General features: G+C 45.0%; 1 protein-coding gene across 1 annotated transcript in view; it reads right to left on the bottom strand.

Annotated features, from left to right (window-relative positions):
* Window positions 1–1954: 1954 nt before the first annotated feature.
* EXPH5 (exophilin 5) overlaps window positions 1955–24100 on the bottom strand; it is a 159067-nt gene continuing 136921 nt past the window's right edge. The window contains exons 4-6 of the mRNA XM_063951596.1: window positions 21042–21099; window positions 20302–20428; window positions 1955–7192 (exon numbers count right to left, since the gene is read on the bottom strand). Coding sequence (XP_063807666.1) covers window positions 2622–7192; window positions 20302–20428; window positions 21042–21099 — 4756 coding nt within the window. The 3' untranslated portion in view covers window positions 1955–2621. The remainder of the gene's footprint in view (window positions 7193–20301; window positions 20429–21041; window positions 21100–24100) is intronic.

Below are 24100 nucleotides of genomic sequence, written 5' to 3'. Positions count from 1 at the left end.
CAACCAATCAGCTGCTATGCATAATATTACAGAATGCAGTTAATAAAGGTTACCTCAACACTGATTGGTTGAAACTTCTCCACTGGCTCACTTCTCCACAGTTTTCACTGCTTCATGAATAGACCCCTATGAGCCACATTTAAATGATGAGTGATAATAGGATTTTGGTTACCTACCGGTAGATCCTTTTCTCGTTGTGCGTAGAGGATGCTGGGGTCCACATTAGTACCATGGGGTATAGACGGGTCCACCAGGAGCCATTGGCACTTTAAGAGTTTGAGAGTGTGGGCTGGCTCCTCCCTCTATGCCCCTCCTACCAAACTCAGTTTAGAAAATGTGCCCGGAGGAGCCGGTCACAGCTAGGGGAGCTCTCCAGAGTTTCCTTAGTAAAGTTTAGTTTTAGAGTTTATTATTTTACAGGGAGGCTGCTGGCAACAGCCTCGCTGCAGCGAGGGACTGAGTGGGGGAGCAGTGTCCGCCCTGCGGGGCCTGAGCCACTGTCTCCGCTGACTGGACACTGAGCTCCAGAGGGGATAGCTCGTTCCCCGCCGCAGGGGATCGCTCACCCCAGCAGCAAGCCGCCACCCCCTTGCAGAGCTGAAGATTGTGGCGAGTGAATCACCGACCCCCTAGCAAGCGGGGGGCAAGTGTGAAGATGGCGGCATCAGGGTAGGAGCGCAGTATGAACTGCGCTCCGGAGGCTCAGCGTTACATAGTGCGGCGCTGTGAGGGGAGCCCTGAGCCAGCGCCTATGCCCTACACTGGTCACGCAGCCTGTCGGGGTCCCCGGATCTCAGCCAGCATCAATCCTCAGGTCAGTATAATCCTGTGAAGAGCGGGAAGAAAGCGCTTATCTTCAGAGCGGACACCGCAGCGTTTCAGCGCCATTTTCCTGCCTGCACATCTTTGACAGTGAAGAGCAAGTCTTTTTCCTCCTTTTATTGTCCCTTTCTCTTCTTTCTGCCTAGGAGCATACAGGTGTTAAAGGAGTTTAAAAAGATATAGCACCTGGCAATATAGCATGGGAACAAATGTAGAGATAATTACAAGAGATGCCTGTCTGTTTTGCAATAACTCATGTCGGTGTGGTTAAAAACTCAACTTGTTTATGTGGAGCTGACAGGTCATATTTAATTACATAGGAAGAGCAGAACGTGGGGTAATTGGATTGCTAAACATCCATTCTTTGTAGCACACCTAACAACAATAAACATAGCAAAAAAAAAAAAAAAAAAGATACACAATAAAACACACAAACTATATGCAATACTATGGATATATACAGAAAGTGTACAATAAAAAAATACAAAATATTTTTATTATACAGTATTTAGACAATATCTAGAGGAATGCAGCAACAGTTTACATATTGAAGCATTTCACCTTGCTTAAGAATATGAGAATTACAGTTCAAAACATTTAAGATAAAAATAAATATTCATAAAAAGTGCAGTCAGTTCTGTACACGCCTCCCACAGGCACGCACGGTATTATCTGTGAGACAGTTACATTTGGCTACGACAGTACGGATTTTATTTACAATTAAATATATCCTCTTCTCTGTGCAATACATATACAGTATTTACAAGGACCAGTTACAAAAAGACACTCATGCATTGCAGGGACAATTTACAATTCCAGGGGGTCACACTGCATCACATTCTAAATAAAACATTGTCTTGTGGCTTCCCAATGACACTTAGATTAGAGGTAATCTGTAATACGTCAAACCTCTATTTCTTCAACTTTCTGAAAAAGTTGTAACAGCGGGTTCAGTATGATAGACCGGCGAATGGGATGCCGGCGCTCACAACGTCAACACTGGCATCCGGATCTTCAAAATCCCAACAGGGGCTACCTAAACCTAATGCCCCCTCCCCGCAGCCCCCCTTAGTGCCTAAATCTAACCTGCCGCCGGGTGGCGACGAAACCTACCCCCCCCCTCTCCCCCCCGTCCTAACCATAGCCCGCTATACTTATGGTCGGAATGCTGGCTGTTGGGATTCCGGCATTTGTCTCCTGACCCTGTTGGGATTAAGGCGTCAGGATTCTGGTGTCGGGATTCCAACTACCGGTATATTAACCGCATCCCGTAACAGCTAATAGTGCAGAGTTGTTAGAGGGGAACTCCCACCTCTAGCACAAATCTTTTTTACCCCTATAAACATGAAATAAGTGCATACAGTAGACAGGGCAAGAATCAGATCTATGTCCCTGTACCTAAACTGTCGGTGGTACATTCAATACAAGATGCCAATAGGCCATTACTGTACATTCATTAGGTGGCATTCTCTATACAGGAATCAGCAGGCACTGACAATGTAGCCTATCAAATCACCAGGAGCCGGATCTAATATATAAAGGTAGTTAAATGGCATTACTGTCTGCAATTTCATGACTGTTACCAATGTTACCAATTATATATTTGCTCTTTTTTGAGGGGCTTCATAAGAAGCCGATGTAATATTGCACTTTCATTAAATGGATGTGGATCAGTATCATGGTCCTCTCCATTGGTTACTGTGTGAAGGCAATTATTATAGGTTACAACTGTTCATGTAAAGTCATTATATAGTGAGTAAAACGGTCAAATACTGTCTCGGCTACAAGGCTAAAACACCTCAGAGTTCTGACTCCTTGTCATTTTCATCTAAGTAATATTCATCATCGGTGGTTGTATCGGTATCCGAGTCTGAATTCATAGCTGGCTCATCCTTATATATATTAAGAAATCCTTTAAGGTTAGGCCCCTGTGACATGACATCACCAGGACTACCACTTATTGAAGGTGACTCCTGAGAAGAACAAGGCTCTTCGTTTCTCAGGAAGCCTGGGTTTTTCAGAAAGCTTGGCCTCCATAACCTACCTTCAGTAAGTGACCGTTTTACATTGTTTAAAAGAGCTGCTTGTTGCTCCTTCCCGAAAATCCCATAGTCAAGAGATTTGGAGGTATATACAGGTTTGTGATAGTGGCTTGTGTCAGTGATAGGCCAATTATCATTTTCGTCTATAATCGTATCAGCGGAAAATCTCCTGTTACATGTGGTATCATCAGAGCCATGATATGTAGAGGTTCTCCTGCTTCTCAGATTTTCACCATAGCTTTTCGAAGAAAAACTCCCATTGCTTTCCCTCCTGGTTCCCATTAAGTCCTTTCGATTTTCTGTATTCAAAATCTTCAAGCTCTTTGAACGGTACAAATTGGAACTGCTACTGCACTGAGTGGGACTACTCTGTCCATAATAATGTTTGTTTACATGTGATGGATTATTATCATTCTGTGTATAGAATCCAGGCGGTGATTCAGTATCAGATTTCCTTACATAATCGTCGAAGGACTCAGTGTGCCGTGGCTTACCGTATTCTTGTTGACCTGAGTGGTCAAAGGAGAAGCTAAACTTCTTTGCATTTATGGGTTTCATTTTCTTTTGGACAAATTCAGAACAATATGATGGCCTAGTCCGATTTGTTACCTTATCAGTTGGGCTAAACTTTGGCTGATTATAGGTCGGTAGATTGCTGGGTTCCACATGTGGTGAGATATCGCTGGAGTTGAAGGACTTGCGCGTACTTAAATCTTTCAGATTTTTGGAGGTGTAGGCTGCAGGCAACTCTTCCCTGGAAAATAAACCTTCATCAAAGGAACCCTTCTGACACACAGTATTATCTCTTACCAAATAATGATTAATGTTTTTTTCTGGTCTGTTGGTTTCCTGAAAATGTGTGAAATAATCTTGGGAGTAATTAGGATTATCATAAGTGAATGTTGGCGATGAGAAAACATCTTGCAAACCTGGGGTTGTAGGCACAGTGTTTTCTCTTTGGGAATATATGTTACGCCGGTCATGAGCCATGGTAATGTCTTTCTCAAGAATATTTCTCTCCAGATCCTGAAGACTAGATTTCCTGCTTGGTAAAGTATAATAAATATTTTGGTTAAACTTTGGGGAGGATCCCAAAGGGCTGTACTCATTCTTATTTCTCAGGTTTCTTTGCATTTGTAAGTCTTCCTTGGCTATTGTGTTACCTTCATTTTCAGAAATCCGTAAAGAACTAAATCTGTCCAAAAAATCATCATTACTAGGTGATGTTGTCTCCTCACCAGAAGACCTATTATTTTTATTTATGAGGTTTGATTGCAAAGGAATCATTTGAAAATTTAAGAGGGGAGGTTTACATGGACTTGTATCTCCTGAACGTAACTCTTTGGTACGTGTATTTTCTGTAGTGCTAGGTGATGTTTTTCCAATGTTTTGGTAAGTGGAGTCATGTGTTTCTTCAGCTTCTTGATACTTATTTACAAATTTATCAAGTAGGGAACTGGGTGCATTACTGCTTTCAAGGGTCCTATCAATGTTTTTTAGGTTGTTCCTGGTTAACTCTGACATCCTCTTTGAATACTTGCGAGGTAGGCTATAGTAGACAGAAACTATCTTATGATACTCAATCTTATCTACATCAGGATGAGAGGAGTCTACATAATTTGCCTCATAGATGTGAGTGTTTTCGGTTACTGTGTATGTTTTATGAGTCCACGTACTTTCATGGGTTGGTTTATGTTCAGTAGAAAGATCTGCATTAATGTTCGATATTGAATTTTCACATTTATAAGTGCTTGGCGTATGCCCATCTTCAGAACTTGCAGGACATTTCCATGGTGAAACAATGTTTTCTTTGACTTTAGTGTTCCTTTTGTATGGCTCCGGTGCCAAAAGTAAGTGCTGTTTTAGTAAATTTGCAGATTTATTCTCTGTACTGGGCTGAATTAAGGCTCTGCTGGAGGAAGTGCTTTCTAAATTATCTTCTACAACCTGGCTGGTGGAATATTTAGATAAGTCTTTGATCTTGAGTGGTTCTACAGAGTCTAGTACTTTGCTATAACCATGTTGATCAAAGTTTTTATTCATGGATATTTCTGGTTCAGAATTTGGATTAGCTTTTATAATTCTGTTCCTGTTTTGTTGATTCGTCAATGACACACCATCTTGTTGACAAGTTGGATTTTGTTTGGAAGTCATCTCACTTTCTGAGGCTTTCATGTGTTGTGTTTTATTACCATCACTTTCTCCATCAATATAACCATTTTTAGCTTTTAACTCATCACTTTGACCAACGTCCTCTGATGTTGGAATGATTTCAATGGACTGTCTATTATTATTTCTGTCAGCACCATTCATCCCATAATTTCTGTATGGTGCCCCATTAAAGTACATAGATTTATACTTCTCATGTAGATCAGATAATGTAGGAATAACATCTGTTACATTTGAAGGTTTCTTTTTAATATTATTATTCTCGGTCATTGTGTCGGTCAGGTGTGATACGTCTTGAGACAGAGTGGTCTTTTTCCCTGTTACTTCTGATGTTCTACCAATGACCGGAACATAACAAAATGTATAAGGTTTTTGTAAATGCTCTAAACTTGATTCTTTTGCTTGACTGTTGGGATTTTCCACTTTAAAGTGTCCACACTTTTCATTGTTGTATAAGGGCGTTTTGTGTGCTTCATCAGTGAGCCATGTAGATTTGGTTTCAGTTGTGGAATTACAATATGTAGCCTTCTCGTGGCTGTTTTTTAGTAACTTAGTATCATCGTTGTCAATAAACATGTAATTTTTCTGGTCAATTAAATCTGGAAGAGAAGATGCATTTCTTCTCTGATGTCTCATAGTATCGGTTACAAAATCTTCTGTGTGTTTATCTTTGGAACTCCATCTTGTATTCAACATTGAAAGTCTTCCAACAGTGTCTGAGGTGTTATTAAATAAAGTGGATGTTTTTGGAGACATGGGATTTTTCCAATCACTGTTATTTGACAATGAAATATCAGAGAACGTACTATGTTTAAATGAACTTTGAAGATTTTGAGATGCGTAAGGTGGCAGATGACGGTCAGTGAACAGTAATCCAGATTGAGGAGTATGTTGTTCTGTCCTTGGAGCAAAAGTGTCCCCTAGATCACCTTGACTAACTGCAGACAAGCTGTTAAATGTTGAATTTGTAGAGACACTTGGGACATCAACTTCCATGGTCTCAGGGTCTGATGGGTCACTGTGGGTTGTTTGTAAGGGTTCAGGTGCTTGGTTGATTTTGCTCTCAGATGTTATGGTATAATATTCTGCATTATCTTTCTGATGCATGACAGATTTCTGTCCCCTATGTGTTTCATTGTCATTTGCAATAACACAGTCTTCTTTTATTACATCTGCCTTTGCAGAGATATCCTCAATTTGTAAATGGAAACTGCATAGATCACGAGTTTTCAAAGTCTTTGCACTATTTTGTGTTATAATATTACTATCCAATTGTACTGGAGATTCAATTTCAAATTCCATGGGTTCCACTTCCTTGTCACTGGTAATGTCTGAATTGGCAGAAGGTAGTTTACTTGTAATTTCATTTGCCTTAAAAGCATTTTCCTTATTTTCTTCCTCACAATGTCTTGTGTTTTGCATTGGAAATTTCATTACAGGTCTGAGGCCACGATAGTCTGTTTTGTAATATTCAGTGGAACGATTATCTGAATTGTTGTGCAAAGCTGTACTTGTCATGTCATTTGCAATGTCTTCTCTATGAAGGTTGTGAGTAGTGGGTGCCTGTATTCTTTTGTACTTGTAAAGATCATATATTCTGTTATGGTGAGTGGGGTTGCCGAGATCTGTAAGATCCAGGGATGACTGCGTTCTGGAAGGTCTATTAACCTCCTCTGGTTGACCAGAGGAAAGCCCATTATTCCATTTGATAGAGATGACAGGTATCCTTCTAGACTTATGCTGTCTTGTCCTTTCCAGTTCTAGACTCATAGACGGAAGCTCTAAACTACTTGATGAAAACGTGCTGGATATGGGTGCAGAACTTGGTGATGTACTGTTTAAAGCTGAACACACTGAAGGAGTCTTTCTATAAACGTTCTTCTTGGAAGAGTACTCTTTGGAGGCTGAGCGATTTCTGTTTGAATACATTTCCGAAAACCTTCTTGGTTGGTAGGTAGCATAAGTCGTATGTCCTTCCCCATGTAATACAGTTCTTCTTCCATCATAAGAAGATAAAGTGCTGTAATCTTTCCTACATTCTGCTGTACCGAGCCGTGAACCTTCATTGCCTTCATGTTTGTAGCTGGAAATTCGACTTGTTCTCGCTGTCTGGGCATAACTCTGTTCTTGGGCAAGTTTCTGATCCAAATCTCCTAAAACTAAAAACAAAGAATTATTAGGTTGAGGTCAAAGTAACATCCAATATCAAATCCATTACCACAATTAGAGGTCAATACTTAAACTATACACTAAAAGTATTCATACTGCTTAGACCTAGGGGTGGCCATCGACCATCCATGGTCTGATGGCAAGTGGTTTCACCATTGATGGGATGCCAGCGACGGTAAAACATCAGTGGCTGATCCCAGATGGTGAGTGCCGGCAACTCTATGCACATTCACATAGCCTAACCCCCAATGGTGGTTAATTGTTTATGGTGTAAAACCATTTATCATTGATTGCAGAGCCATTGATGGTCATCAATACTTAGAGTTAGATATTACTGCAAGCAAAAGAGGAACTTAAAATAAGAATTTACTTACCGATAATTCTATTTCTCGTAGTCCGTAGTGGATGCTGGGAACTCCGTAAGGACCATGGGGAATAGCGGCTCCGCAGGAGACTGGGCACAAAAGTAAAAGCTTTAGGACTACCTGGTGTGCACTGGCTCCTCCCCCTATGACCCTCCTCCAAGCCTCAGTTAGGATACTGTGCCCGGACGAGCGTACACAATAAGGAAGGATATTGAATCCCGGGTAAGACTCATACCAGCCACACCAATCACACCGTACAACCTGTGATCTGAACCCAGTTAACAGCATGATAACAGAGGAGCCTCTGAAAAGATGGCTCATAACAATAATAACCCGATTTTTGTAACAATAACTATGTACAAGTATTGCAGACAATCCGCACTTGGGATGGGCGCCCAGCATCCACTACGGACTACGAGAAATAGAATTATCGGTAAGTAAATTCTTATTTTCTCTGACGTCCTAGTGGATGCTGGGAACTCCGTAAGGACCATGGGGATTATACCAAAGCTCCCAAACGGGCGGGAGAGTGCGGATGACTCTGCAGCACCGAATGAGAGAACTCCAGGTCCTCCTCAGCCAGGGTATCAAATTTGTAGAATTTAGCAAACGTGTTTGCCCCTGACCAAGTAGCTGCTCGGCAAAGTTGTAAAGCCGAGACCCCTCGGGCAGCCGCCCAAGATGAGCCCACTTTCCTTGTGGAATGGGCTTTTACAGATTTTGGCTGTGGCAGGCCTGCCACAGAATGTGCAAGCTGAATTGTACTACAAATCCAACGAGCAATAGTCTGCTTAGAAGCAGGAGCACCCAGCTTGTTGGGTGCATACAGGATAAACAGCGAGTCAGATTTTCTGACTCCAGCCGTCCTGGAAACATATATTTTCAGGGCCCTGACTACGTCCAGCAACTTGGAGTCCTCCCAAGTCCCTAGTAGCCGCAGGCACCACAATAGGCTGGTTCAAGTGAAATGCTGAAACCACCTTAGGGAGAAATTGAGGACGAGTCCTCAATTCTGCCCTGTCCGTATGAAAAATTAGGTAAGGGCTTTTATAGGATAAAGCCGCCAATTCTGTGACACGCCTGGCTGAAGCCAGGGCTAACAGCATTACCACCTTCCATGTGAGATATTTTAAGTCCACAGTGGAAAGTGGTTCAAACCAATGTGATTTTAGGAATCCCAAAACTACATTGAGATCCCAAGGTGCCACTGGAGGCACAAAAGGAGGTTGTATATGCAGTACCCCCTTGACAAACGTCTGTACTTCAGGAACTGAAGCCAGTTCTTTTTGGAAGAAAATCGACAGGGCCGAAATTTGAACCTTAATGGACCCTAATTTTAGGCCCATAGACAGTCCTGTTTGCAGGAAATGCAGGAAACGACCCAGTTGAAATTCCTCTGTAGGGGCCTTCCTGGCCTCGCACCACGCAACATATTTACGCCAAATACGGTGATAATGTTGTACGGTTACATCCTTCCTGGCTTTGATCAGGGTAGGGATGACTTCATCCGGAATGCCTTTTTCCTTCAGGATCCGGCGTTCAACCGCCATGCCGTCAAACGCAGCCGCGGTAAGTCTTGGAATAGACAGGGTCCCTGCTGGAGCAGGTCCTTTCTTAGAGGTAGAGGCCACGGGTCCTCTGTGAGCATCTCTTGAAGTTCCGGGTACCAAGTCCTTCTTGGCCAATCCGGAGCCACGAGTATAGTCCTTACTCCTCTCCTTCTTATGATCCTCAGTACCTTGAGTATGAGAGGCAGAGGAGGGAACACATACACTGACTGGTACACCCATGGTGTTACCAGAGCGTCCACAGCTATTGCCTGAGGGTCCCTCGACCTGGCGCAATACCTGTCTATTTTTTTGTTGAGGCGGGACGCCATCATGTCCACCTTTGGTTTTTCCCAACGGTTCACAATCATGTGGAAGACTTCTGGGTGAAGTCCCCACTCCCCCGGGTGGAGGTCGTGTCTGCTGAGGAAGTCTGCTTCCCAGTTGTCCACTCCCGGAATGAACACTGCTGACAGTGCTATCACATGATTTTCCGCCCAGCGAAGAATCCTTGCGACTTCTGTCATTGCCCTCCTGCTTCTTGTGCCGCCCTGTCTGTTTACGTGGGCGACTGCCGTGATGTTGTCCGACTGGATCAGCACCGGCTGACCTTGAAGCAGAGGTCTTGCTAGGCTCAGAGCATTGTAGATGGCTCTTAGCTCCAGGATATTTATGTGAAGTGATGTCTCCAGGCTTGACCACAAGCCCTGGAAATTTCTTCCCTGTGTGACTCCTCCCCAGCCTCTCAGGCTGGCATCCTTGGTCACCAGGACCCAGTCCTGAATGCCGAATCTGCGGCCCTCTAGAAGATGAGCACTCTGCAACCACCACAGGAGAGACACTCTTGTCCTTGGAGACAAGATTATCCGCTGATGCATCTGAAGATGCGACCCAGACCATTTGTCTAGCAGATCCCACTGGAAGGTTCTTGCGTGGAATCTGCCGAATGGGATTGCTTCGTAAGAAGCCACCATTTTTCCCAGAACCCTTGTGCATTGATGCACTGAGACTTGGCCTGGTTTTAGGAGCTTTCTGACTAGTTCGGATAACTCCCTGGCTTTCTCCTCCGGGAGAAACACCTTTTTCTGGACTGTGTCCAGGATCATCCCTAGGAATAGAAGTCGTGTCGTCGGGATCAGCTGCGATTTTGAAATATTGAGAATCCAACCGTGCTGGCGCAGCACTATCTGAGATAGTGCTACCCCGACTTCCAACTGTTCCCTGGATCTTGCCCTTATCAGGAGATTGTCCAAGTAAGGGATAACTAAAACTCCCTTCCTTCGAAGGAGTATCATCATTTCGGCCATTACCTTGGTAAAGACCCGGGGTGCCGTGGACAATCCAAACGGCAGCGTCTGAAACTGATAGTGACAGTTCTGTACCACAAACCTGAGGTACCCTTGGTGAGAAGGGTAAATTGGGACGTGTAGGTAAGCATCTTTGATGTCCAGAGACACCATATAGTCCCCTTCTTCCAGGTTTGCAATCACTGCTCTGAGTGACTCCATCTTGAATTTGAACCTTTGTATGTAAGTGTTCAAGGATTTCAGGTTTAAAATTGGTCTCACCGAGCCGTCCGGCTTCGGTACCACAAATAGTGTGGAATAGTACCCCTTTCCCTGTTGTAGGAGGCGTCGGTAAAGCAGACTTAAGAAAACGGCGAGGGGGAGACGTCTCGAATTCCAATTTGTACCCCTGAGATACCACCTGAAGGATCCAGGGGTCCACTTGCGAGTGGGCCCACTGCGCACTGAACTTCTTGAGACGGGCCCCCACCGTGCCTGAGTCCGCTTGTAAAGCCCCAGCGTCATGCTGAGGACTTTGCGGAGGCGGGAGAGGGCTTTTGTTCCTGGGAACTGGCTGTTTGTTGCAGCCTTTTTCCTTTTCCTCTCCCTCTGCCACGGGGCAGAAATGAGGCGCCTTTTGCCCGCTTGCCCTTATGGGGTCGAAAGGACTGCGCCTGATAGTATGGCGTCTTCTTAGGTTGAGAAGCTACCTGGGGTAAAAATGTGGATTTTCCAGCAGTTGCCGTGGCTACCAGGTCTGATAGACCTACCCCAAATAACTCCTCCCCCTTATAAGGCAATACTTCCATGTGCCTTTTAGAATCCGCATCACCTGACCACTGCCGTGTCCATAAACCTCTTCTTGCAGAAATGGACAGCGCGCTAACTCTTGATGCCAGTCGGCAAATATCCCTCTGTGCATCACGCATATATAGAAATGCATCCTTCAAATGCTCTATAGTCAATAATATACTGTCCCTATCAAGGGTATCAATATTTTCAGTCAGGGAATCCGACCACGCCAGGCCCGCACTGCACATCCATGCTGAGGCTATTGCTGGTCGCAGTATAACACCCGTGTGAGAGTATATACATTTTAGGATATTCTCCAGCTTTCTATCGGCAGGTTCCTTTAAGGCGGCCGTATCAGGAGAGGGTAGTGCTACCTGTTTAGACAAGTGTGTGAGCGCTTTATCCACCCTAGGGGGTGTTTCCCAACGTGCCCTATCCTCTGGCGGGAAAGGGTACGATGCCAATAACCTTTTAGGAATTATCAGTTTTTTATCGGGGGAAACCCACGCCTCATCACACACTTCATTTAATTCCTCGGATACAGGAAAAACTACAGGCAGTTTTTTCTCACCAAACATAATACCCTTCTTAGTGGTACTTGTATTATCAGATATATGCAATACATTTTTCATTGCTTCAATCATGTAACGTGTGGCCCTAGTGGAAGTCACGTTTGTCTCCTCATCATCGACACTGGAGTCAGTATCTGTGTCTGCCATTTGAGGTAACGGGCGTTTTAAAGCCCCTGATGGCGTTTGAGACCCCTGGACAGGCACAAGCTGATTAGCCGGCTGTCTCATGTCGTCAACTGTCTGTCGTAAGGAGCTGACACTGTCACGCAGTTCCTTCCACAAGCTCATCCACTCAGGTGTCGACTCCCTAGGGGGTGACAACTGTATTATAGGCAATTGCTCCGCTTCCATCTCATTTTCCTCCTCAAACATGTCGACACAATCGTACCGACACACCGCACACACACAGGGAATGCTCTGATAGAGGACAGGACCCCACTAGCCCTTTGGGGAGACAGAGGGAGAGTATGCCAGCACACACCAGAGCGCTATATATATACAGGAATACCACTATCAAGTGTGCTTTTCCTTTATAGCTGCTGTTAATATAAAACTGCGCCAAATTAGTGCCCCCCCTCTCTTTTTTACCCTTTTCTGTAGTGCAGGACTGCAGGGGAGAGTCAGGGAGACGTCCTTCCAGCGGAGCTGTGATGGAAAATGGCGCCCGTGTGCTGAGGAGATAGGCTCCGCCCCCTTCTCGGCGGCCTTTTCTCCCGCTTTTTTGGTAATTCTGGCAGGGGTTAAAATACACCCATATAGCCCTGGGGGTTATATGTGGTGTATTTATGCCAGCCAAGGTGTTTTACATTGCTGCTCAGGGCGCCCCCCCCTAGCGCCCTGCACCCTCAGTGACCGGAGTGTGAAGTGTGCTGAGTAACAATGGCGCACAGCTGCAGTGCTGTGCGCTACCTTGTTGAAGACTGATGTCTTCTGCCGCCGATTTTTCCGGACCTTTTCTTGCTTCTGGCTCTGTAAGGGGGCCGGCGGCGCGGCTCCGGGACCGAGCTCCGAGGCTGGGCCTGTGTTCGGTCCCTCTGGAGCTAATGGTGTCCAGTAGCCTAAGAAGCCCAATCCACTCTGCACGCAGGTGAGTTCGCTTCTTCTCCCCTTAGTCCCTCGATGCAGTGAGCCTGTTGCCAGCAGGTCTCACTGAAAATAAAAAACCTAAAACTAAACTTTTCACTAAGAAGCTCAGGAGAGCCCCTAGTGTGCACCCTTCTCGGCCGGGCACAAAAATCTAACTGAGGCTTGGAGGAGGGTCATAGGGGGAGGAGCCAGTGCACACCAGGTAGTCCTAAAGCTTTTACTTTTGTGCCCAGTCTCCTGCGGAGCCGCTATTCCCCATGGTCCTTACGGAGTTCCCAGCATCCACTAGGACGTCAGAGAAATGGTAATAGAATATTTACCTGGGTCTACCAAACCACTCTCTTTCATGTATATAAATACCTTGTTTTATTCAGTAAGATGAGAGCTACTAAACCTGCTTTGCATGTCTGTGATTGTTCTGCTGTAGCAATTGTCGAAGTCGGAAAATATTACAAACCCCCACTACACATACAGACACCATTCAGAGTGGCTTCTGTGCGGTTGCGTATTAGCCGTGCGTGCGCACACCCGGACGCTGCATACATTGGCTCGTGAAGCCCTGCGTATTCAATCCTTATAGTACAGAATTTGTACAGACTGTGTAATCTTCAAAGGCAAGTTACTGTTTACACACAAGCTAATCAAACCACACATACACGTTCTTCTAAAACAATGTCTTGAATATATCAAGACATGTCTTGTTTACGCAAAGGTTTGTGATCATGAAACAGGCACCCTGATCTGTGAGGAAAGTAAATATCTCTAGTTATCCTTATTGTTTCAGAGTGTATACTGAAGACAACCAAAACCAGACTGTCATTGTTTAATAGAAACCAGGACAATAGGAGACAAATATACTATACAAAGAACACAAGCCTTGCTGATACAAATCACTAACAGCTGACAGCTTACATTTATAGATCAGAGGTATAACATTTATAGTTAAAACTCTTGGAATTATATATATATATATATATATATATATTTGTGTGTATCTTGAGAATGGTTGGTCATTTCATGTGTAGGATCATGTTGCCTGGAGATAATATAAAGTAACCTAATGAACATGAAAATATCTGTCACACATTACATATTTCCCAAACTTGGTGCACACATTGCACATAGCCTCCACTTTCCCCTCATGCAACTTTTACTTATTTGCAAGGCACAACAAGGGAATTATACACCTTTACAGTATGCGAGGGGACAGTAACTGATCAGAGCATCATGCATGGTATCTACGTGTTCGGATAATTATGAGTAATAATCCGGTGTTGGTTTGGAGAAGATCGCATGTCGTTGCGAATAGTTATTCGCAAAGGCAGATTAAAGGTATATTTGTGTTTATTATGTACTTGGTATGCGGTGGGAATCCAGAGCTGACCAGCAGTACACACCCCTGGATCAAGGCATCGCCCATCTCTTCAAACCGACCAATGACCTCTCCTGTACTGTAAACGACCATCCCTCCAACCAATCGGTGGAGAGCATACAACCCCATTGTATTGTATTTTGGGCAAGGGTATATAAACCTTGCACCTGGGCTGGTCACTCTCTCTCTTGCTCTAAGGTCATCTTGCCAGATCGACTAGAGGACCGGATCCGGGTTGCGCAGGCGAACAAACGTAGGTATCATTGGGTGTGACTCTCTCTCTGTGATTGAATTGTATTGTGTTGTACCATTTATATTTTAACTTATTGTAATCCCCTTTTACAAATATATTATTACTTGTTGCTGCTTTGGACCACAACATACAATCAAATACTGGTGTTGCATTCAGTTTCTGTTGAGCGTTTGTATAGTGTAATTGCCACACCTAGAGCTGCCTCGTGCTCTCAGCGTGTCGGTCTGTGTGTATGCACTGAGTGTAAGCTGCACGGCTATTCCGGCGTGTGTACGCAAAGTGCGTGCACAGTACGGGACTGTGTACGCTAACTGGGGACAGAGTACGTAGGTAAAGGATTTATTACAGCGGCCGCAGCGGTTTCAGTTACAGTGTGCAATAGGGGTTAGTGGCTGCTTTCCAAGAAGTCTATCGAACTTCTCACAATATATCTACATCTTTATATTATATCCAGGAGAAATCTGACAGGAAGGCATAACATTTCTGGCTATCGTTATATATGATTGTCTAGATGAGGTGTTTATAGATATAGGGGTCTTTTTATTATCCTTTGACCAGCCAGAAATAAGCTGCCGGTGACAGAAAATATTTGCACAGGAGTGGGGGTTGTGTCGGGACTTCAGAAATAGACACAGCTTGAGGACATCATTAGGTATCTCTGTGATATGCAATAATACATAATAGTTACCATGGGTTCACTTACACCAATGATAAATAGAGCACATAAGGCTGTGGCATGTTCATTTTATATTCTACAAATCAAAGATTGATGAATGTGTCTCAATGGTATTAGGGAGAAAATATATAAGGGGAATTGTGAAGGGATATTTAAAATAATCTGCTGCAATCCCTCCATTTCGGACAGCAGCAACTGTTCCCATAGGTTTCTATGTGGGATGCAATGCTGTCCAATTTACATAGCTCAGGAATGCTGCACATTCCTGAGTTTGACTCCCACAGAGGCTGGCTCACTTGGTGGAGAGGCAGAGGCTCACATGGGGAGGGAGGCAGAGACTTAAATGGGGAGAGGGCAGAGACTCAAATGGGGAGGGGGCAGGGGGTCAAATGCGGAGGGGGGGCAAAGAGGTTCACATAAGGAGAGGAAGTTAGAAGCTCAGATAAGGAGAGAAAGTTAGAAGCTCACATGGGGAGAGGAGGGAAGAAGCTCACATGGGAAGTCTTTGGACAGACGCTCACATGGGGAGGGAGCAGAGGCTTACATGTAGAGGCTCACAGAATGAGAGGGCAAAGGCAGGGGTGTTACTATTGTGAGTGCAGCCGCTATGGGGCCCAGGCTGCTTCTAGGCCCGCTGCTCCTCCTGCACCAAGACAAAGAATGCCTCCAAGGCCCGCAACTCCCCTTCACCCCCCCACTAATAACGGCCATCAATATGGAGGATGAAGCGCGGGGAGGGGGTTGAGGGGTCAACCTGGCGAGCTTCGAGAGAGAGAGGTAGTGTGACAGGAAGTGAGGGAGAGCGACAATGGGGGTTATTCAGAGTTCTTAGCAAACCAAAAAAGTTAGCAATTGGGCAAAACCATGTGCACTGCAGGTGGGGCAGATGTAACATGTGCAGAGACACTTAGATTTGGGTGGGGTGTGTTCAAACTGAAATCTAAATTGCAGTGTAGAAATAAAGCAGCCAGTATTTTCCATGCACAGAAACAATACAAGCCACCCAAATCTAACTCTCTCTGCACATGTTATATCTGCCCCACCTGTATTGCAACATGGTTTTGCCCAATTGCTAACTTTTTTTTTTTTTGCTAAAGACTCTGAATAACCCCCTCTGTCTCCCACTATCTTCCTGTCACACTACGTCTCTCTCCCTGACACTGTCTCTCTTTCCCTGATAGTCTCTCTCCCTAATACCCTCTCTCTCCTTGAGACCCCCTTTCTCTCTCATTCTCTCCCTATGTCTCTCCCGGACTCTCTTACTTTCTCTTGCTCCCCTTTTTCTCTCTCCCTCCCTGACACTCCCTCTCGCTCCCCTCCCCCTTCTCTCCCTCTCCAACACTTTCCCTCTACCTTGACACTGTTTCCCTCTCTCTCTGGAAGTTAGGTGCGCACTAGGTTTGGGGAGCTGTGCCCCCACTTAATCCAGTTCTGCTGGCACCAATGATTCCGTATACAAAATGCTTCTAGTCCACAAACTGTGACTCATCGGTGCCGCTGTAAGGGTCCCAGTCCCCTTAGTTATCTGGGACACTTACATGTGCACCGCCTGTACTCCCAAAATTCCTCTGCAGTCTCCAGTAGTCACACCACTGCTGCCATACCAGAATGTATATAGTGTGATTCATATAATAGCACACTCGTATAATACTGTAGCACATTATAGTGACACAGGGCAGTCGGCTGGTGTTAGATACAGCAAATGGCACTGGGTAACGGGGACAGGCGAGTATGGAGACAAAACGGATATCCGTTACGTATTTTCTCTAAAGGGTGGATGGAGGGCGTGTACTTGTTTTTAAGGAAGGAATCCTTTATCCGATATCATTAAAGTATACTATAAAGCCCAGCTAGAGTAATGCTCATACTCTGAACTGCAGAATAAAACCATTTTTAATGACTGCAACTTGGCTGCTAGTGAAGGGACAGCCGTCCCTCCTGGAATTATCTAGATAAAAAGGAATGTATGAGTCACTGTCATAATATTGCTCTATATTTAATGATTCTAATAACAAGGCTGGATGGGCAAACACACTGTGCACAGGATCATCAGTCAGAAAATGAGCGGCTGATTATTGTTGCAATAGTAAGTCATTCTACTAAGTAGCCCTTTGCTATGCTATGTATTATTAAGTTTATGGAACAATTAAGAAATGTAGATCATGTTAGGGTCAGAGTCTACTTTTCCTTTTTTGGGGTCACATTAGTTAGGAGCAAGTTGGGTCATGCAGCCATTTTCACTGCAATCACCCATTGCAATTTCCATTTGCAATTCAGTTCAAACCCCACGATTTTTGTGCGTATCCCCCTAGGCAGCTGGTAAGATAGGACAATATTTATTCAAAGGGGAAAATGACACAGTGCAGAACCTCTAGCACATCCTTCCTAATAACCGAGTCATGCACATGGAGGGGTTTAAATTGTATAACTTGGCCAATGAAGACGTGTAATTGTCCAGGTGATTTTCTTCAAAATGCTCCGAAATGAGGATGAGGGGCGCAGAGAGGGTTGTATTGATGTGAGAGGGTTTTGTTAACTTAAAGATGAGAACTAAGTGTTTTTGTATAAAACCCACTGAAAAATCACATAAAAGCACAGTACCGTAAAATACTGTAAAGCCTTTATTTACTGAAAAACACTTGCTGGCTATCATTTAGTAGCCAAGCAGATTGACCTAGAACGTGTGGTTAGAACTGCAAGTAGGATTATTGGGGTGTCCCTGCCCTGCATGAAGGATATTTATGTAAATAGAGTGTTAAGAAAAGCCAGATGCTCTCTTTTCTTCTCTCTCTCTTTCTCCTCCTCCTTCCCTTTTCCTTGTCTTCTCTCGTCTCCTTCTTGACCCCCCTCTTCCTCTTTCTTCTGATCTTACTACTTCCAGGATGGGTGGTAGTCATGTGACCGCCGGTCGCCTGACCGACAGTCACATGACCTCCTCCGTGAGCCCGACGGCTCACTATCCCGATGGTCGGCATGCCGACCAACAGGGACTATTTCCACTCGTGGGTGTCCACGACACCCATAGAGTGGGAATAGAACCCGTGGCGACCGCAGGTCGCCACCGAGCCCGCAGCATGGCGAGCGCAGCGAGCCCGCAAGGGGCTTGCTGCACTCGCCCCTCCCCGCCGGGATCCCGGCGTCGGTATGCTGCCGGGATCCCGGCGTCGGTAAGGTGACCGGCGGTCAGGAGACCGGCGGTCACCCGTACTACACCCTTCCAGGATATATACTGTGCACAGATTATACCGTGGTTCTCTCCCCCGTCCCCCTCTCCCTCCTCTCCCCCCCCCCCTGAATTCTGCATTTGAATGTAACTGTTCTTCCTTCATTGACTAACTTTGTTGTCTATTTGAAAATTTGTGGTTTATGCTGGACGCTGGTTCTGATGGCCAACTGTCCCATGTTTCCATGTAATGTTTTCTTACTATGCTTAACCACGTATAAATAAAGAATAAAAAAAAAAAAAAAAAAGAAAAGCCAGATGCATATTAGCTGATCCTAGTCATCCAAATTATTTGGTTTTTGAACGATTGCCATCCCTAAAACGTTTTAGGAGCATACGTGTACACACAAAGCGTATGTTAAATAGTTTTTTTTCTAAAGCTGTTCGCTTGTTAAATGTTTATTGCTTGTTCCGTTGTACAGAGTGCTCATACAGAAATTACATTGACATTTCTTGACCGTTTTGTTGATGACAAATAAAGTATATTATTATTATTCTCCACAATTACTAAATAATGTAAACATCAACCTTTTGACACCTTTTAAGAACCTCCACTACTTTACTGATGGCCACTAACAGCCTTGTATATTGTCCTGCTGCCTTGGGATGATTTCCCCACTTTTTCCTGCATTTCTGCCATGCCCCTTTTTGTAGAAAAATGTGTGACATCACCACAAAACATTTCTACTTCCATCTCGCATTTATCGGGTGCGTGCATTGCTGAATTGTATGCGAGTACTGTGGAGCAAGATGGCATGTAACGGGACAGTCACAAAGTGGGGAACAGACACAGATTCCTGGAAATGCCCCAAAAGTTGGCACAAGTATAGGGCAGGAGGACTCTGCTCGGGCTGTAGGTAATATCCCGGCGGTCAGAATAGCAACGCCGGGATTTCGACCGTCGAAAATGTCGACAGCTGCGCCAGGGATATCCCACTCTTGGGTGTCCACGACACCCGCAAGGGGCTTTCTAGCGCTCACCATGCTGCGAGCATTCTAACGGCCAGGATCCCAGTGTCTGTATACTGACCTCCGGGATCCCAGCTGCCGGGATTCCATCCCCAACCCTCTCTGCTCACTTTACATGTCTTGTAAATGAATATAATTAACAGTAAAATCATATAACAATGCATTTTAAGTAAAAAATATACATCTTCACCTAGTGGGTAGAGGTAAGGGTGCAGGAGGGATTCCCCAGCTGCACATGGCAGAAGGTAACACTCCTGAACCCTGCTCATTTAACTTAGAAAGTTGGTGTGATGACGCAAATTGTGTTGCTACACCCTGTGCTTTCTACCTGGTTCCCCTGAGAAGTCTGACATGAAACAAAGACCATCGGTGGGATGTAATGGCGTCCGAGTTTGCCGGAGGTGCGGGAATGCCGGCCGAACTTGGGGGGTAATTCCAAGTTGATCGCAGCAGGATTTTTGTTAGCAGTTGGGCAAAACCATGTGCACTGCAGGGGAGGCAGATATAACATGTGCAGAAAGAGTTAGATTTGGGTGGGTTATTTTGTTTCTGTGCAGGGTAAATACTGGCTGCTTTATTTTTACACTGCAATTTAGATTGCAGATTGAACTCACCACACCCAAATCTAACTCTCTCTGAACATGTTATATCTGCCCCCCCTGCAGTGCACATGGTTTTGCCCAACTGCTAAAAAATTTCCTGCTGCGATCAACTTGGAATTACCCTTTTGGATGTTTTTTTAAAACGGCAGTCATTTACAAGGCATGGTTTTGCCTTGTAAATGACTAGCGCTTTAAAAGAAAAATCTGAGTGTGTTCAGGAAATCCACACCTCCAGCAAACTCGGACGCCATCCGCCGCATATCTCCAGCTCATGTGACGCACACTGGGATAAAGATGCCTTCAGAACATTCTTAATTATACGACTGAGCAGTCTTGCTGTTAGGTGAAAAACTAACCTTGGAAAACCTCGCTTTCCAGCTGAGACGCAGGCGGAGCCGTTTCATTCGTTCTTGTCCTGTTCCGCTGGGCCTCGAAGAAATTGGCAATCTGCTTTACACTTGTTGTAGACTGGTAAATCTCAAACTGTCATATAAAATAGCAACACAGAGTTATCAATGTAGTAAAAAGTTGTTCAATTCAAATACAGATTTAGATAAAGGCAGATTTAATGACATATGGACGTAGTAGAGAACTTTCCAAAATAAGAGTGGATCATGGAATCATCAGTCTAAGACTGTGGCACATAATTGGCCTTTATATGTACCATTAAACCTAGAATAGAGGTTGGTTTATATAAAATAGCTACATAACACACAACTATGGGGTCTATTTATTAATAATATGGCAAATGAACAATCTATAATGGGCGCATGGTGTGTGGTGCACAAGGGCCCCTGCGTCCTTAGGGGGCCACACAGCACACCTTGCACCCACATATTACACTCTCCTCTATGGAGTCCTGCATTGGCGCTGCAGAAATCACTGGGAAAGTGTCACAGCTGCCATTTTTTCTGGAGATATGCGCAGTGCCTGAGTCTAATCAAAACTGCACCATGAGAGAGGCGGGGGCCACACAGAAACTGCCTCTGATTGTGGTCAGCCTTTTTTGGTTTCCTGTTGCACAAGATGCCTGATGGCAGAGAACAATAGCTGCAAATAAAATGTGTAAGACATCATCTGCCATAGCAGACCCTACCTTTTTCTTCACTTCCGTGCTTGGGGGTGCCGGAGTTCGGATTGTGAATATACTTGGTCTGCAGGGAAGAAACAGACACTATTATCCCCACAAGATGTGCAATCCATTGGAAATGTATGTTTTATAGTACAGCCAACAGTAGAAGCAACGGAAAGAGTTACAAAATGACTCTGCAGGCAGAATATCTCGGAGACCAAACCTGTTCTTAGAACACTGCACTGTTTGTATGAATCCCAGATCACATTACCAGGATTGCAGTTTGCAATTAGTCGGTTAAAAATCAAAAATGCAGTTTCTTTGATAAATTGCGCTTTATGAAGAGCGCAAGATGACACATCTTTAATTGTCTTTTTCCAAAAAAACAACAACACTTTTTACACATCCCCCCTCAAGATTTGTAATTGAAAAAAAAACTATTGCTGACCAATATCCTAAGAGCGGTTAGTTCTTACGGGTTGGGTATGGAATCCCGGTGGTCAGAATACTGACGCTGGGATCCCGCCCGACAGAATGCCTGCAGCGGGGCAAGAGCTGGGAATAGCCTGGCACAGCCGTCAGCATTCTCGGCGGCTGGGATCTGGGCATCGGTATTCTGACCGCCGGGATATTAACTACATCCCGTCCTTACCACCCCGGGAAAGTACAGCTGCAGTAGCGGAGTACTACTCAGCTCCAGGGAGAAACTGCGATGGTAACATTTTATTTTAGTTGTAGCATCTTTGTACATAGAGGGGGTGATTCCGAGTTGTTCACTCGTTGCCGATTTTCGCTATACTGCGATTATCCGCTAACTGCGCATGCGCAATGTTCGCAGAGCGCATGCGCTTAGTTATTTTACACAAAAGTTAGGTATTTTACTCACGGCATAACAAAGCTTTTTCATCGCTGTGGTGATCGTAGTGTGATTGACAGGAAGTGGGTGTTTCTGGGCGGAAACTAGCCGTTTTATGGGAGTGTGCGAAAAAACGCAGGCGTTTCTGGGAAAAACGCGGGAGTGTCTGAAGAAACGGGGGGAGTGTCTGGGCGAACGCTGGGTGTGTTTGTGACGTCAAACCAGGAACGAAACTGACTGAACTGATCGCAGTGTAGGAGTAAGTCTGGAGCTACTCAGAAACTGCTAAGAAATTTTCTATTCGCAATTCTGCTATGCTAAGATACACTCCCAGTAGGCGGCGGCTTAGCGTGTGCAATGCTGCTAAAAGCAGCTAGCGAGTGAACAACTCGGAATGAGGGCCAGGCTCCTTCCTTTTACTTCCCAAAGGGCTTCATATGTTTAGAAAACAAATGTTTTTGTATGACATATTCAGCTGTACAAATCCACACGTTCTGAGATTCCATTCCACTGTGCGTCTCTAGGCCCTGCCCTGCTCCACCCAGGTCACACCCAGACCCACCCAGCCATACCAGGATCAGGTAAGGGCACGCCATACCCAATTTCCAAAACAATGCCGGACTTGATCCCAACACAATTAATAGACAATATATTATATGTCCTCATGCATACCATAGATAACGTGAAGCTTTTTTTTCTGTTGTTGTCATAGAGCTAAACAAACGTAGAAGGTTTTGGCAGGACCAAGCTTAAGCTTGCCACAATAAAGACACCTAGGGGGGAGATTTACTAAGGTTTCTGAAAATGAAGACTGGAGGTGTTGTCCATACCGAGCAATCAGGTTCTAGCTATCATTTCTTTATTGCATTCTAGATAATGATAGACAGAATCTGAGTGGTTGCTATGGACAACACCACCACTCTTCATTTGTAGACCACTTGTGTGTTTTAGAAGCTTTAGTGAATGTACCTCCTAAACTCCAGGCAGGACTAGTCCCTGTGCTACCGGTCAGGTCAGCTTAGCTCCCCATAGCCGTAGCTGGAGCAGTCTGTGCTGGGTCATACGCCGTGTGTCACAGCATTTGCACTATAGATGGGAGGTGAGTTTGCCGATACGGTTTATAAATGTGCAGGCTATGGAAACACGCCAAGGTGCTGGAATAATCGTCTCCCTATACGGTGTTTTACCTTCCAATAAAGTATTCCCAAAACGTATCCTATAAACACAGAGAACAGACAGATCCATACTATACAATTCTAAAAGGATTGTGCAATTGCCGTATATACTCGAGTATAAGCCGACTTTTTCAGCACTTTTTTTTGGGGCTGAAAAAGCCACCTCGGCTTATACTCGAGTCAGCATTAGGAGGGACACGGAGGGCACAGCGCGCGGCTCTCCTGTGTCCCTCCTGCATCTCCGGCGGCAGTGGAAGTGCACGAACCAGCACTTCCTTTAACACACGCCGCTGCCGCCGGAGACGCAGGAGGGACACAGGAGAGCCGCGCGCTGTGCCCTCCGTGTCCCTCCTTCAGAAGACAGCGCGGGAGCTATGGAGGGTAAGTAACTAGCACTGTGGGGCATATCTGGCACTGTGGGGCATATCTGGCACTGTGGGGCATATCTGGCACTGTGGGGCATATCTGGCACATCTGGCACTGTGGGGCATATCTGGCACTGTGTGGCATATCTGGCACTATGAGGTCTGTGTACGGGTAGAGCTGCATTTCCCACCCTAGGCTTATACTCGAGTCAATAAGTTTTCCCAGGTTTTGTGGTAAAATTAGGTGCCTCGGCTTATATTCGGGTCGACTTATGCTCGAGTATATACGGTACCTCCTACTACTAAACACAGAATACAATAACATGGAGAACTCCCAGTGGGATGGCGGTCATTAGGTCGACATGAGTTAGGTCGACATATATTTGGTCGATCACATTTGGTCGACATGCACTAGGTCAACATGGTCATTAGGTCGACATGTACTATGTCGACATGGGTTTTTCACAAATTTTTTATTTTTTTTACCTTGTTCATTCTTAATGATCCACGTGGAGTACAATTGGGAACGGTAACCTGTGCCAAGCGCAGCGGAGCGAGGCACCTTGCCCGAAGCATGGTGAGCTAAGCGAGCAATGCGAGGGGACACGGTGCACTAATTGGGGTTCCCCGTCACTTTTTGAAGAAAACGACACCCCCCCCAAAAAAACACCCATTTCAACTTTTTTC

The sequence above is a fragment of the Pseudophryne corroboree genome, chromosome 2, assembly GCF_028390025.1.
Source record: "Pseudophryne corroboree isolate aPseCor3 chromosome 2, aPseCor3.hap2, whole genome shotgun sequence".
Classification (NCBI taxonomy): Eukaryota; Metazoa; Chordata; class Amphibia; order Anura; family Myobatrachidae; genus Pseudophryne; species Pseudophryne corroboree.
The sequence above is the reverse complement of the archived record's forward strand: the minus strand, read 5'-3'. Positions and strand labels throughout refer to the sequence as shown.